Raw genomic sequence first — 15,532 nt, 5'->3', positions numbered from 1 at the left:
GGTGACACAACCATGTGGCCACTCAAAGATAACCTTTGTCTAATAGACAGATTTTGTTAACTGGTAGATCTTACTCACTGTGTTGCCTGCACAGCAACATAGTTTTACTCTTATTTTGCATATATATAGGATAGTTTGACATTAATCAATAAATAGGAAAGCAAACAAAAAATAAATGTTGAGCCTCTTTCAAGCTATTTAAGGGTAAGACCAAATGTCAAAAACACAGTTTTCTGGATTATGATTGCATCAAAGTCAATTAAATGTGTATACACACACCCTAATATGTTTACTTTAATGTGGCTATACTCAACTTCTCTGATGTTGCCATACCTTTTTCAGTCACAGTCACAATGCTCCCTCATTAAACCTAATTGCACTGGTGGCTCATTGATTGCCGCTGTGCCTGGCATAGACAAGTGACCCGCAACGCTGATCTGAAAGTAGATTTGGTTTGCTATTGATTTTTGGTTTAACCTTTTGAACTTTGCCTCACAACTTTCTCTGCTTTTAAGCCCTTTGGACCTATGCTAACGAGACAACCTAGGTTAGCTGGCACTGAACAAAATTCCTTTATCTGCATCTGTTTTATTCTCACTGGAACTCGCCAAAACCAGGGGATTGCCGGCCCTTTGTGAAAGCAAAGCTTCCCATTTGGTTTGTAAATGGCGACGTGTGTTTTGCCAGATTGTGTGAGAACGTCTGCGCTGTCGCCTCCTGGGGCAGATCACTGTTCTGGTTGGTTGGACAGTGCTGTGCTCTCCCATCACATCGCTGCAGTTGTCACATTCATGAGTGCACAGTGCAAGTAATGATGCCTCTCCTGCGCCTTGCGGGTACTTTGCTGCAGCCACGGTCGGCTTTGAAACACACTGATGGTGGAATTGCTTTGGAGTATGTGCTTATTTAAGGTTACTCTCATATTTCACTCTCTACATGCGCCGCTTTTAATCTTGGATATTTCAGGGCTGTTTAGAGAGAGAGCTGGGTATTTGTAACACGTTTTGGGAGTTCAGGCACAAACTTCCAATTATGACAATTTCTTGTTCTTTTACTAACATTTCCCGTGACTCTTAATTTTTGGAGTTCATAACTAAGCTGTCTAGTTGCTTCAAAATAAAAGGGGCGGGGTTTTAAACCAATAGGAATATAGCAAAGACCTTTCAGCACAATTAGTTCACGTGCGTCAAACCATGAAAAAATTAGCAAACCACAGGCATAATGACGGGTTACCGTTTACGCTTTCTCTCTTCGGGGAAAACGCCACACGTGAGGCTTTGTTGGTGTTTTGACAGTGTCCCGTTTGTAGGATTCTTTAAACGTCACGGATTCATGATTGATCTTAATGAAGCACATTGGTGGGGTCGGACACTAATGTTGGAGTAGAAGGCCTGGATGTCATCCTTTGAGCCAATTCATCCCAGATATGATATATAAAGTCTGGACTCTGTGCAGTCCAGTCTTTTATGCATGTCTTTAAGGACCTTTTTTTTGGCATTGGTGCAGAGTCGTCGCCGAACAGCAAGAAACCATCCCAGATTGTTCCTGGACGGTTGGGAAGATGAAATTGTTGGAAATCTCGTGTATGTAGCAGTTCCTGTAACTGGAACTAGCAGGCCGGGCTAAACTCCTAATAAACAACCCCCACACCATAATCCCGTCTGCTCCAAATGTTACTTGACGGAGCAGTCAGGTAGGCACCGTTCTCTCTGTAACTACAGGTTACACAGAACTTGATGGCAGCTGCTTTGACGTGGGAACCTATTCCTTGATGCCTGTTCTAAAGCAACTGAAGCAACTTTTTTAATCATGTAAAGCACTTTGCATTGTCTTTGTACTGAATTGTGCTATATAAATAAATTTTGCCTTGCCTTGAAGGCCTCATGAAATTACATGGTCCGCAGACAATGTCTTTGCGCCCTGTGCCAGAGCATCTGCCGACCTCGCCCTGTGATTTTTTTCCATGGCCTGCCACTTTGTTTCTGAGTTGCTGTCACTAACATTTGCTTTCCACACAGTGTAGTGAGTAGCAAGGGGAATTCAAAACTGGACTTGTCGTGCAAGTTGCCTGCTATCAGGGTCTCATGGTGGAAGTTGCTGAGCTCCCGAGAGAGGGATCCAGTCTTTACTTGAATTGAAGGAATCGGTGAATGAATGCGTTTGGCGATATTATGTATCTTACTGAGTGTTCTGGTGTTGGTTTCATACATATCATTACCCAGTCTCAGCTCCTTAAATTTACTCTCCTCACATCTGCTTTTCATTCTGTTGATTTAAGTTACCTGGTCCTGGTTTCACTAATCGGCTTCCCATTGTTTATAAGGCTGCCAGTTTTGGTCGGTCCTCAGCAGATCCTCCTGTTTTCTAGTCTTATCGTTTCGTCTGGTGCTAGCCTGTTCTCTCTGGGATTTAGCCCCTCTGCTTCCTTGCCTCTAGGTTTTTTTCCCCCCATTTATATTTTGTGGGGTGCCTGTCGGTCTCTTTCCTTTTTCCAATAAAGTGCCTGAAACATGATCGGGCATTTCTCCGGTCTGCATTTGGGCCCGTGACCAAAAAAAAGCATGACATCTGATCCTCAAAGCCATATCCCTTTTCTCTGTGAAATATTTTTAGCTTTACGTATGTTAGGCGTTAAGTAGTAAGGAAATCCCTGGGAAATTGGATTCATCCTTTTGTCTGCATCAGCTAAGACGTGATGGGGCTGGGAGTTTTGGGGCAAACTATAAGACTAAAAACGAAATGTTTCAAACGCCACAGTATGCTCCAAGACTGGTATTGTTTCTAGACTCATGAGTCATGCACTGTCTAAACATATCACGAACTTCAGTCATGCTCGTTCAGCTTGTGTAACCATTTTTACCACTAATCTGTGGGGGGTACTTGTAAACAATGTATTTCAGTTTATTTTTCCAGGGGTCATTTGATTTTCATTAAACAATGATTTACACATGGATGTAATGAGCAAAAGAAAAATGGAAGGGGGGGGGGGCATTTTCTGTCTCAGAACCTGGCTTGTGGACTGTACGAACCACACATGACTAGAATAAACCAATTGTGCCGACTAATGAGGACCTTGTGGGTACACATTCCTTTCAGGACGTCTGCTTGGAAAATGTTTCTGCAAGTATGGGCAAGAAGAACTGTTTTTTTTTTTTGTTTTGTTTGTTTTTTTTACACACTGTCCAGATTGTTGCGCTCACAAAACATCACCTCAAGCAACCCTCCTAAAGCGCGATCAAAGAAAGTGAAAATCCGCTTTTTATTTGCCGGCGCGCATGAAGTCTCCTCTGCCTTCGGGGGCCGAGCTCTTGAACTTGGCAATTTCCAAGTCTATCTGTGGATGAGTTCATGCATACCTATGTTTCTAGCAAATACATATGCGTTATTTAAGCTCGGCCAACTTGCACGGCTTTACTCCGGGCCAAGTCATTAGCCGCTGAAATAAAGCCGCTTTGTTTAGTTGTCATGGTCCGCAAAATTCTATTTAAAATTCGGCTCCTTTCCAACGAGCCGACAAAAGGGAACAGAAGAAGCGCACTCGCAGCACCGAGTGTGGAACAGGCTGCTTCTGTGTCTACACTGATCCCAATTAGTCAGAACGTCCTGGAGCAGAACAGGAGGATAAATGCTCGTTTCAAACATCAGCTGCACGGAAGACGCTCGATCTTCACCGAAAGTAGGGTTAGTGTTTGGAAGAGTCAAAGGATAACTTTCATTATAAATCCATCTAATTAAAAGCTATTTGTTGTTGAGGTTAAGTCAGAGTAAACGTTAATGGTACATTGTCACCGTCCCAATTATTGGATTCTGCCCTTTCAGTGATTGTCCCATCATGCCACAGCACGTGAACGGTCGAATCCTGATCCTCTAGCTTTCCTAATGGGTCTAATGGTGTGCTAACCGGTAAACCCGCCTCTCATGGGGTCTTTAATAAGCGATCAGTGGGCTCTGTGGAAAATGAAACCCAAAAGCCATGAAATGTTGTTCATCTTTTTTAATTCTTTTTGCCAGCGTGTCTCTTTTCACTAAACTACAAAAGCACATTTTTACTGTTCTGTTTAATTTAGGCCCTCCTCCATTTATTTTCCAATTTTGCTCATTATCAGTAGCTGCTTTGATGTGAAATAAAGAAGCTCTTGGCTGACCTCTAGTGGCAACGTTGATCAATAACACTTTATAATAGTGTTGAGGGCTTCTTTAAAATTCAATCCTTCAACTATTTATTTCTCTATCTGCTGATCACCAAAACAATGTCTCCTTTTGCTCTTTGTAATTTGGGCACAGACTTGTTTGCTCAAGTGTCATGTAAGGTAAAGGCTCTGAATCTCTGAGGCATTTGAAGACGATGCTAAAATCTGCCTCAGCGTCTGACATTTAGCCGTGAAGAGACTCAGAGCTGCTTTTCTTCTCCACCGTTTGTCCTCACAGTTTCAAACGAGCCGTCACAGACAAGGCGCATGAGGATGTCATCCCTCTGTCTCCGACTTCCTGGCTCAAGGTATTTTTGTTGCAGCTCCGCCGGCTTGCTTTAAAAATAAAGCTTTCACGGCCACTTTGTATCCCGAAGCACCTCACAAACCGCAGCCTCGCGGTCGCTTTGATCTCCTGGAGCAAGCAGCTGCCAAAAGAAATGCAGACAACGCACACAGACACAGGTAGTAAACTTTGCAGGAAGTGCATCTTGGACTTTAATGTTCAGCCTGTTTTATACCCCGCAGGTTTTGATAAGAAAATGAGGCCTTTCTTTCAGAAAGTGACCCAATTCTAAAAAAGTTTGCCCATCCAAGATGTGCAGATGAGTAAGCCATCAAGCATGGTGGTGGCAGCATGATGCTCTGGGTATAATTTAGCAGTGGTAGTAGTTCGAAATCTTTGCCTTTCGATTTTATCTCATATCAAGAAATAAATGACTGACGTTGGAGATGAGCTGTTCAAGCAATGATCTCAGATGTATGAAAGCATTTAGATCACGTGTCACACTCAAGGCCCGCGGGCCGAATCCGGCCCATCAAGGCAATTTATCTGGCCCTCAAGAGCCAAAAAAGGCATATCTCATAAAGTAGAGGTATATATCCTTTTTAAAGAGGCTAAAACTGTGCCTCCTGTAGCGGATGTTTTTTTTAAAGTGTAGTAACATCATCCTGCCACTAGATGTCAGTTTTCTCACAACACATTACTCCCAGAAATGTCCAAAAAGAGAAAAAGTGATGCAGAACCATGAGTTTAAAGTGTAACTCAACCCCGAAATCAACCTTCTTTTCTTTTTTTTTCTTTTTTTTGCAGATAAACTGTATAAATTGAGCCTAAGAGTGCTACTTTTATGTTATTGTGTATTTTTTATTTTCTGTGGACAACCGGCCCTTTTAATGATTCCATGATGCCACAGTGGCCCAAGATAGAAATGAGTTTGACACCCCTGATTTAGATTGTATGAAACAGACTGGCCTTAACCTTCTGGCATGCGCCTATGGGACCTCAAGCTCTACGAAAGTGTGTCAGGACGTTAAGTTAAACAAACTCGACCTATTCGCAGTCCAAAGTAAAACCCTTGGCATGTGGTTCAACAAGAGGCTCATGTAATTAGATGTGCAGCAAATAAATCTACATGAGGCGTCAATTAGAAATAGTTTTATAGCCATATAAACCTAATAAAGTGGCCAGTAAGGGTATGGGAGCTTGTGTTTGCAGTGCAACTGAAAATACATGTTTTGCTTCTTAAGAGAAAAATACCGTTTTCCCAGCACCCAACACTGCAGGGATAAGGTACAACAAATATTGCCTGCAAATGTTTCTTACTGGCAGAAATATTGTAGTTAAGGTACCAAAAGTTCATTTGAAACCCTTCATCTGATAAAGAATGTTTCACTGACACTTGAAAAAAATCCTTTTCACCTATTGGTGGATTAAATAGAAACATTAGAATCTGAGCTTTTTTTAAATGCAAGAGATCTCTTAGGGGTTCGTGAGATGATTTGATGCTCATGTGATTAAAAAGATGAAGTATTTCCTTAATTGAGAAACTGATACCAAAGTATAACTTCACAAGACGCTCAGCAGTCCTCATTTCAACGCAGGGGAAAGGCTGCACTTTCTTTTAAAAGTTCTTATAAAAAGAGTACTTTATTATCATAATGTTTCAACTTTATTCGTGTAATAGGTCTATTCTCATTAAAAAAAAAAAAAACATCCCACTTGCTTATAAGGGGGTCACCAGTCTCTGGCACTGTTATCTGGGGGGGTCGCTGGCTGAAATGTTTGGGAACCGCCGCTCTAAGTTGCTGTGTAGTGTTGGGATTTGCGATATATAAATAGACCAAACTCAAATGAATTGGCTCTCGCTGAAATAGTCCAGGTCCAAATCATGCAGTGTAGCCTCAAAGTACTCGAGCACATTCCGGTGTCAACTTTATCATATTTAATCCAACGGTAGCATATGCTGAGGACACGCGGTACAAAAGCAGTAACAAAACGGAACACAATTTTGGACCCAATAAAAACCACCAAAAATATCAATAATAATAATAAAAAAACTTCTGGTGGCTTAACAGTGAAGTCAACAAGACATGAGATAAAACGAGAACCATGAGGATTAACGTCTTTTTTTTCCTTATTTTTCTTTTTTTGAGTTCAGATTGATAATATATTTCATATTACATCAATGAACAATCTAAAAAAAAAATGTATCAAATAAAATAGTGAGCTATACATGGACAGAACAGACCTATGGCACAGTCAATTCCTAAAAATGTTCACAGAAGGTGCTTTTAGTTACATGCTTTGAATCGCAGCACTGATGGGCGGGTGGAAACGGTACTCTGTGGGAGGCAGCGACAAACTTAAGCGCGTTTTCAAACACTAGATGGCGCCACCTGCATTGACACAACCATCCTTACTTTATTCTAGGGCCGTGTTGTCCTAATAAAAGAAAAATCAAAAGGGCTTTATGGAAGGAGCTATGGCTCCTGTAGAGAATAAAAAGTGAAATATCTGCCTGCACATATTTCACTTCAATGTTAAAAATGAGAAGAGTTGGAAAGATTGGACCACTGCTGTTAATTAATCAATTAGTAGTTGTAAAAAGAAACATTTTGAATATCTCCAGTGCCACATAGAATTATTGTCACTCCTGGTAGAGATGTTTAAAAGGTTTTAAGATAAAAACAATGTTGATTTTACACTAGAAAAATCCATGCTTTAATTTTTCCACATTTATGTGTAAAAAAAAAAGTTTTGATGTTTAATAAAAAATACAGTCCAACACTTTATTTCCCCCCACTGTGTTCTCTTCTCAAAATTGGCAAGACATGAGAACATGCCATTCAAATTTGACACCTTTTGATCATAAGATGTTAACTTGCCCTTATATACAATCAAATGAGTTTTATTAAAAAAAGAACACTTAAATCGATAAGAACTATGACACTACTGAATGTTTGAGGACACAAATCTTGCATCAAAGAGTGCCACCTTGGATTCACCTGCATTAGATCCGATCTACATGCTAATCTGCTGCTGCCAGGAAAAAGCCTTCTCCTTCCCACCACTGGAAATGTAGATGTGTCGGGTTTGCCAAACACCGCTGGATGTTTAACTGGAGGCGTATTCTTTGGTCAGATGAGACTAAGACTAAGGTTTCAGCAAAAACATACCGGGTGTAAAACAAGGGAATGACATTTGGAAAATCCCCCTATGCCCACTTTAAAGTACATTAGAGGATCTTTCTTGGCCTGTTTGTTTCAAATACCAGGACGTTTTGTATGAAAATCTGGTAGACTCTGGCAGAAAACTGTAAATGGGGCTGTCTTTGGGTTATTGAGGAATATAATAGTTAAAACAATTAGTCAAATCAATACAGAAACTACATACAAAATCAACCTTCTCCCGTTGCCGTCTCAGTCCTCGGGCTGAAATTCTTTGGAAAGCACCACTTTACCAGGAGAGTCAATAATTATGGAGGAGGCTGTACCTATTTTGATTATTTTACAAATATAAAATCTCTCTTTACAGAAATCTACTATATCACAAAGAAAAAAAAATATTTTTTGCTAAATGTAACATATTTTGAGAATTTTTAAAATCACCTTAATGACTTTAAAATTTGATTTTAAAATCTGAATTTTCCTGCTTGCAAAATAAATCATTCGTGAAAAAGTCTTTTTTGAATTGCCCATTAAAGAGACAAGCGAAGACAAAAATAAATGATCCTGAAAACTCCTTAAAGTTCCAAAAGTGGAGCTTTGGCACGTTGTGTCCGCCGCACTCAAGCAGGCGCCAAGAGCACACGTTTAAGCCACAAGAGAAACTTTTTACATTCAAAGGGGATATATATATATATATGGCAACAAAAGAGGGACAAAAAGCTGTTCAGACCACCCAACGAAGCAACTGTCTTGATTTTAGGTAGATACTCTGAGGAAAACATATATATGTTACATTATGTTACACATTGTACAGTTCAACACCATTTAACATTAAAGCATGTGGCTGAATAACATTAATATCACGCACAAACAATGTTAGCAGCAAATGTGTACATTTTAGAGTTTGTGTGTAAAAAAAAAAAAAAAAAAAAAAAAAAAAAAAAAAAAAAGCCATAAAATATGGTGAAAAATGGCAGAGAAGCAGGTGTTTTCCATCGAAGAGGCTACGCTGACTCTTAGAGGAATACTTGGTGTTCTAAAAGGGTCGTGTGTTTTGAGGTATTTTTGGTGGGCCCCTAGATCACGAAACACAAGGGTCGAAAGAGAGAGGTCATAAAAATCCATCCAAAGAAATACTAGTGGCTCGTGGATTTATTAAAAAAGAAAAAAAAAAAACACACAAAGTCTGTATAAGGCAGCAGCTGCGCACGTAAACATCTTCATGGCGCTGAGATGCAGGAGTCGAAGGGGGGGTTTCTGAAGAGAAGGAAAGGACGGGACAAGACGGAGGCGGGATCGTCGCTGAAGGGTTACAGAGTACAGTCTGAGGTCACACCAGCGTCTCCGGCAGCGTGTCGGCATTGTCCGAGGAGAGCAGCTGCCAGATCTGCCACCGCTCCCGCTGCCAGTCCTGCCAGTCCGAACTCTGCGCCACCGTCTGGCCCGGGTTGGGCTGAGGCGCGGTCGGCCTGCCGGGCGCCGGTTGAGGCCGCGGCGCGGCGAGCTGCGGGGAGCTCTGAGAGCCGGCCACGCGGTGGTGGGCGCCGTACGGCGGAGGACAGCGTCCATCGACGGGCGATCGAAGGGGGGCCGGCGTGCTGCTCGGGTGGGACGTCAGGGAGGGGTTGATGCTCAGCTGCAGGCGCGGTCGCCCCGTCTCTGAGTGAGGGGCCGTGCACGTTCGGGTTACGGGGGGGTGGTTTCTGCACTCGGGTGTCCTGTGAGTCCGTTTTGTGTCCGTCAGCTGTTTGACGTCGGCGTGGAGTCCATCCAGACCTTCCTGAGAGCTGCGGGAGCTTTCCTCTGACATGTTGCCATGGGAACCTGGACACAGCATCACCACATGAGTGAAACTGCTTAGTTTGAATGAATAAGACACTATTATTACTGAATCCTTATTAACCTGGACCTCTTTTGTATTTTTTGAATTTTTATTTTCAAATTTAAGTAAACTAAATCATGATTATATATTTTTTATTTTTAAATTTAATTAAATTTCACTTTTCCTTTTTGGAAGCATTTCCAAAACCAAGAGACTACCACTACGTGTCACTGATATCAGATATATAGTTGCTTTAAAAAAATACATTTATTAATTTGAATCAATTAAATTTAAAAAGGGTAACTCTAATTCATATTTCACATTTTTATTTCTGTAAATTAGGGTAAGACTGGAGAAAATGTCAGCATGTCTCGCTGTTGGTTACATCAGCAGGTCAAGAACTCGTCAAAGGCGACGTTCACACTACGGGTCTTAATGCTAAATTCCGATTTTTTTTGTGAAATCTGATTTTTTTTTTTTTTTTTTTTTTTTTTTTTTTTTTTTTTTTTTTTTTTTGCGTGGTTGTTCACAATTCCAAACATATGCGACTTGTATGTGATCTCCTGTGTGAACTGAATGCGTTCAACCGAAGTGTTTCACATTGCGCACTCGAGGACGCGATGACGTCATACGTAGCAAGCGTCCTCAGTGTTTGCAGAAGTAAACATGGATTATAATGGTGGCGCGCATTTTGCGGTCATTAATTTATTTTCTAACCGGAGCTTTCTGTCCATTGACTGCTCTCCTCATTGTTGTCCGCTATGGGTGTCGTCTTTCTTCCTGCTTCTGCATAGCAGGATGCAGAATAGTGACGTTTGTCGAGTATCAATGACGTACAGGTCGGATAAATGTGACCCGGCCGTACAGACACAGGTCGCATTTGAAAAGATCAGATACGTATCGGATTCAGGACCACATATCCAAGCGGCCTGGGTCGCATTTGAAAAAATCCGATCTGTGTTGTTCAGACTGTCATAAAAAGATCAGATCCAGATCGCATATGGGCAAAAAAATCGGAATTGGGTCACTTCAGGCTGCAGTGTGAACGTAGCCAAATATGTCTTCAGCCAGTTAGAGGGGTTGTTGTAGCCTTATTGGCACCACCACCACTGAGATTGTAAGAAAGTAGTGAAGTTCTTCCAATAAAAGCAAAAACATTTTAACATTTACTGATCTGACTGAAAACTTTTGTGATCTACTTCTCCGAGAGCTTCAAATCTAACAGAGGTTCTTGATTGAAGTTACCTGTATATGACTGATTCTTGAGAGCTGGTTTGAGAGTGCTGTGCCATGTGCCCCAAATGTTAGCATGCTCCTCTGAAGAAGAAGAAAAATACTCCCATTGTTATTTAAAATGACAGGAGAACGAAAAAGGCTGGGTAAGTCAATCAGTTCTGCAGAGCCGACCTTTGGAAGGCTCTCGACTCCAGTCGGCCACCTGCTCCAACGCAGGGAACTGCCGCTCCCCCGCCAGACCCCCCGGCTCCCCTCGCCGCTCGCTCAGCAGCGGCGAATTGTTGTCATAGGGAGAAACCTCCCCGCTTGACACCTTGTTGGAGTCGCTGGACGAGCGGCGCTCGCTCAGAGTGAAGGGCTCCTCGGGCTGAAGCAGGTCGGGGCTCCTGTGTCAGGGGGGGAGAAAGGAAAATGAGGGCGGGATGGCGACGGGCGTTAAAGCGAAAGACAGGAGGTGGCGTGCGAACGCAACTCACTGTGAGGCCTTCCTCCGGAGAAGGTAGTCGACCACGTCGGGATCCGTCTCCAAAAGGCTCATCAAGACTTCGTTTTGCAGATCGGGGGGCACCTATAAGCACACAATCCATCTGAATGAATTCTCCAATCAATCCACGAAGAAGTAAAATGCAGGGGTCATGAATATCGCCCTCTTTCCTGAGCAACCGCTTGTTAAATCAGAGAAAACAGCCCAAAGTCTAGTCCTTACTGAAAAAAAACCTCCTGCAAATCTGCTTCCACTCACTCAAACTAAGGTAATGCCGTCATGGCATTGGATTACAGCAAAAATGTATGGCTGGGACATTAGAGGATTAGAAAACAGACGTAAAGTTTCTTAAAGCTGAAATGACCTAATAGCCCTCTGTGTGGAAGGAAAGTACAAAAAAAAAAGGAGAGCTTATAAAAGGATTACACGCTTTAATCTTGCTCTGGAAAGTTTACTTCCTGCTTGACCCAGTGAGGGCTCCCCTTAAAGTCCACGCGAGCGAGCGCGAGCGAATGCGGGTGTGCGTGTGAAGCGAGCGGAGCCACGGACCATGAAGAGGGTTTGGCGGCCCGCGATCATCCTCTGCAGCACGGCGATGACGGCGGTGCTCTCCTCGGCCCTGGCGGAGCTCTGGACGCTGAACTCCTTGTCCGAGCTCTTCTGTTTGTGGAGCAGGTTGGGCCCGAAGATGGTGGCGAGGTTCAAAGACGTCATCTTGTTCCCTGGGATCTGAAACATGAAATTTTGTACTTAATGCCTCACGTCCTGTTCTGTTTTTGACCACATGTACCAAAAGCTTGTCTTTCCCAAACAGCGTCGAGGCATGGTGGACATCGTGTAGCAACAAAACATGTAATCCCCCTTTTTTGAAGTTTGAAAATCTAAATCCATTTTCCTTTCTCGGGTCCAGTTCCCTTCCCTCTGGAGGGATGGGAACCTCCAGGAGCCAAAAAAGCAACTGCGAGCTCGTCGCAGTCCCGTGACGGCCTCAGAACACTGGAGCCTCAAATCCATGTAGGGACATTGTTTGAGTTCATTGTCGTGTAAACACATTAACACGCACACAGTCGTTTTTTTCATTTTGTGGAGGTTAGATTTGGCTAGATTTGGGTTCTATTCTCATTATTTTGTGGAGGTTTTTCTGATTTGTTTTGCAGCAAAATATTGTAGTGCGCACTAAATGGAACAAAATCAAGTCTTTAGACAGTGTTGTAGTACTCGAGTCCGGGTCATTAGCTAAATTTAGAGACTCGTGACTTGACTTGGACTTGAACACTGATGACTCGAACTTGGACTCTGACTCCTACATTCAGATCATTCTGACTCGGAAATTGAGAAAAAGACTCGACTTTTTTTATATCATTAGGCTATAATTTTAATATGTCATTAGAATATTATTTGGTGCATGATTTTAATATCTAAATTATTAGTGCAATGGAATGTTACTGCTTCATGTCATACATCACACGTCACGGCATGTTCCTACAACGAACTTGGATCAATATTGACTCGACTCGGACTCGACTCTGATTTTTTTTTTTATGACTTGGACTTGAACACTGGAGACTCGAACCTGGACTCGGACTCGGGGCATAGTGACTTGACTACAACACTGTCTTTAGACAAAGGAAGTGACCATATTTGGCATTTAACCTGCTAAATCAAACTTGTTCAAGTTTGCATTGGCAGCACCAAGGATTTTTCAGAGAAGTTTGGCACTTTTCTAAGTAATCCTCCCTGGGTCATAGATTCTTACTCTCCAAAGGCCTGTTTTGATTAGTATAAAATAGTTCAGACAAGTTTCAACCTGGTATTTTTACATTCAGCCCGTCGGTATGAAAGATAAAAAGTGTATTTACCTATTTTGATTCCCTCTAACCTAAGTGGTCTTGGGGCTCTTAGTGGTGGTTTCCATTACAGCCAATAGTAGCTGGCCGACAGCAGCCCAGTTGTTTAGTTTCCACATCTGGGAGTAAGTGCAGTCTTCACATAATACCTGATGTCATAGTCGCTGCTAGACTACTTAGTAATCTTCCATCAGTGTTTGTGCAGATAGTTTTCTCCTCCAGCCACTAAAGGCTGCAAATGGAGCCCCGTTTAACAAGCTGCTTCCTGTCACTTATTTTTTGGTTATTTTCACCAAATGAGATGGAAAGAATACCCCACCCCCACCAACAAACCCACCCACAAGATATTTTAACTTGTTTTGCACTCGACCTGCCGCTGTATTTTTATTTCCCGTTTTTTTTTTTTTTTTGCAACCCTCACCTCCTGACCATCCTTGGCGTGCTGGTCGTTGGCGTGGTCTGCCACGGTGGACAGGAACTCCAGCAGGCGATGCAGAGTGTCGCTGTTGCATGCTGGGAGCAGGTAGATCAGCAGCTGGGTGACGCTCTGCTGCTCATCCAGCTCCAGCACTGCAGCACAAACAGGATAGAGTAATCGAGTGAGACAATATGTGGTCGGGAAAATATATTTACCCCCTTACAGATTTCATGTCTTTGCTTTTTAGTCACTTCTGATAAATGTTGAACTTTAATATTTCCCTTTAAGCTTGAGGGAAATATTAACCCTAACTGGCTCACAAGAGGAGGCTTGGTTTCCAAACCAGTCCCCCTATTTTTTTTATTTTTTGCTCAAATACTTAATCAATTCAATTCAATTTTATTTATATAGCACCAATTCATGGAACATGTCATCTCGAGGCACTTTCCAAAGTCAAATTCAATCAGATTATACAGATTGGATAAGATCGTACAGATTGGTCAAAAACATTTCCTATCTAAGGGAACCCAGCAGATTGCATCACGGTGTTGACAAGCAGCATTCACTCCTGAAGAAGCGTAGAGCCACAGGGAGAGTCGTCTGCATTGTCCATGGCTTTGCAGCAATCCCTCATACTACTCCCCTTTAACGGGAAGGCAAAACCTCCAACACTTATGGTTTTACAACTACTTAAACATGCCTGATGAGATTAATAGTTCCACTAAACATGGCGGATGTTTAGAAAAAAAAAAAACACATAAAACAGGCATCTACTAACTCAAACCGCCCCATGTCTGGTAGTGAAACTAGAGAAACCAAGTTTTCTAAAGTTTTGTAAAGCTTGACTTTGTAACCCCATGACCGGTGACATCATTTCAGTGCATAATCGATCTTAGCGGTAAACCATGTGTGGTGCATTGTTGATATAATGTCCAGCACAATGGTACATTTTGATGAGTAAATGTGTTGACCAAAGACTATTTTATATGCCGAAGGAGTCCTACAATCGAAATCAGCACTTTTATTTGACCAGATTCCATTTTATGAGGTGAAAAACATATTTGGCACAGATTTGGCACATTTGGCTAATCTTTCACACTGCCAACTAAAAACCTTTGTGGAGCAAATGTGCTTGAACTGATTCACTCCAAATTTGCTGCAGTTGCTCGAGATGTGGATGTATAAATTTCGATGCTCGAAAGGGTTTTTCGTTGTGTTTTGTAATGTTTTAGAAAAAAACATGAGTGAGACTACAAAAATTAAAAGATTTTCCCCCTTCATTCAATAAATCAGGCATAGTAACAATTACAATACTTATTGTGATTTCAGGCGGAAATTGCTCCTAAAACCCATTGAGTATGTACAAATGGCAAAAAAAACATTAAGATATCAAAATGAAGCTGGCCCTATTTGAAAGAGTAACTGCTCCCTAAATAAATGGCTGTGTCAGCTTTAGTAGCAACAAATGTCGTCAACCGTCTGTGATAACTGGCAACGAGTCTTGGAGTAATCGGGTCTGGGTGTGGCTATTCCCCAAGTGAGTAAAATCTTCATGTAAAAATGAGCTTCTCTATTTACTGTAGTAGTTTTGCATGAAATGTGTTCAAAATCTGTGAGAAGGCAAACGCTTGTGCGTGCCAGCGTGTGGTAAGCGGGAAGCAGAAGACGGCGGCGGCTCACATGTGGTGTTGATGAAGGCCGTGTAGAGCTCCCTGGTTAGAAGAGGGTCAGGCATGTCCCTGAGGAACTCCTTCAGCAGGGCCGCCACGTCATGGACGCTGTGCTCCTCGTCCAGCTGCACGTCGACGCCGCGATCGAACTCCTCCCGCAGCTGAAAGCCAAGCACAGGCCAGGCGGAGAGGAGAGGAAGAGGGAGATTAAAAAAAAAAAAACATCCTCTGCACTAAACAATAGACATTATATTCTTTGAAGGGACACACCCATACACATTCCCAACCTTTTGACCCTCTTGAAGACTCCGTCCAGACTACTTCTAACCAGTGTGAGTTGCTATCTTGATCATCTAGCCTTCTGGATGACATCCAGGCAAGCATAAAGCTCATTCCAGTTGATTATTTTTCTCTC

The 15,532-nt window shown here is 42.3% G+C and overlaps 2 protein-coding genes across 4 annotated transcripts in view; one reads left to right on the top strand and one right to left on the bottom strand.

Annotated features, from left to right (window-relative positions):
* LOC105921538 (MSL complex subunit 3) overlaps positions 1-15,532 on the top strand; it is a 227,694-nt gene that overhangs the window by 121,690 nt on the left and 90,472 nt on the right. The gene's annotated exons all lie outside the window — the stretch shown is intronic.
* Positions 6,401-15,532, bottom strand: part of LOC105921529 (rho GTPase-activating protein 6) — an 86,533-nt gene continuing 77,401 nt past the window's right edge. For both annotated transcript variants that reach the window (XM_012857322.3, XM_012857323.3), the window contains exons 8-14: positions 15,128-15,278; positions 13,451-13,599; positions 11,732-11,911; positions 11,175-11,266; positions 10,870-11,084; positions 10,708-10,779; positions 6,401-9,464 (exon numbers count right to left, since the gene is read on the bottom strand). In XM_012857322.3, the coding sequence (XP_012712776.2) occupies positions 8,971-9,464; positions 10,708-10,779; positions 10,870-11,084; positions 11,175-11,266; positions 11,732-11,911; positions 13,451-13,599; positions 15,128-15,278 (1,353 nt within the window). In that variant the 3' untranslated portion in view covers positions 6,401-8,970. The remainder of the gene's footprint in view (positions 9,465-10,707; positions 10,780-10,869; positions 11,085-11,174; positions 11,267-11,731; positions 11,912-13,450; positions 13,600-15,127; positions 15,279-15,532) is intronic.

The sequence above is a fragment of the Fundulus heteroclitus genome, chromosome 24, assembly GCF_011125445.2.
Source record: "Fundulus heteroclitus isolate FHET01 chromosome 24, MU-UCD_Fhet_4.1, whole genome shotgun sequence".
Classification (NCBI taxonomy): domain Eukaryota; kingdom Metazoa; phylum Chordata; class Actinopteri; order Cyprinodontiformes; family Fundulidae; genus Fundulus; species Fundulus heteroclitus.
Note: the sequence above shows the minus strand (reverse complement) of the source record. Positions and strands in the feature narration are given on the sequence as shown.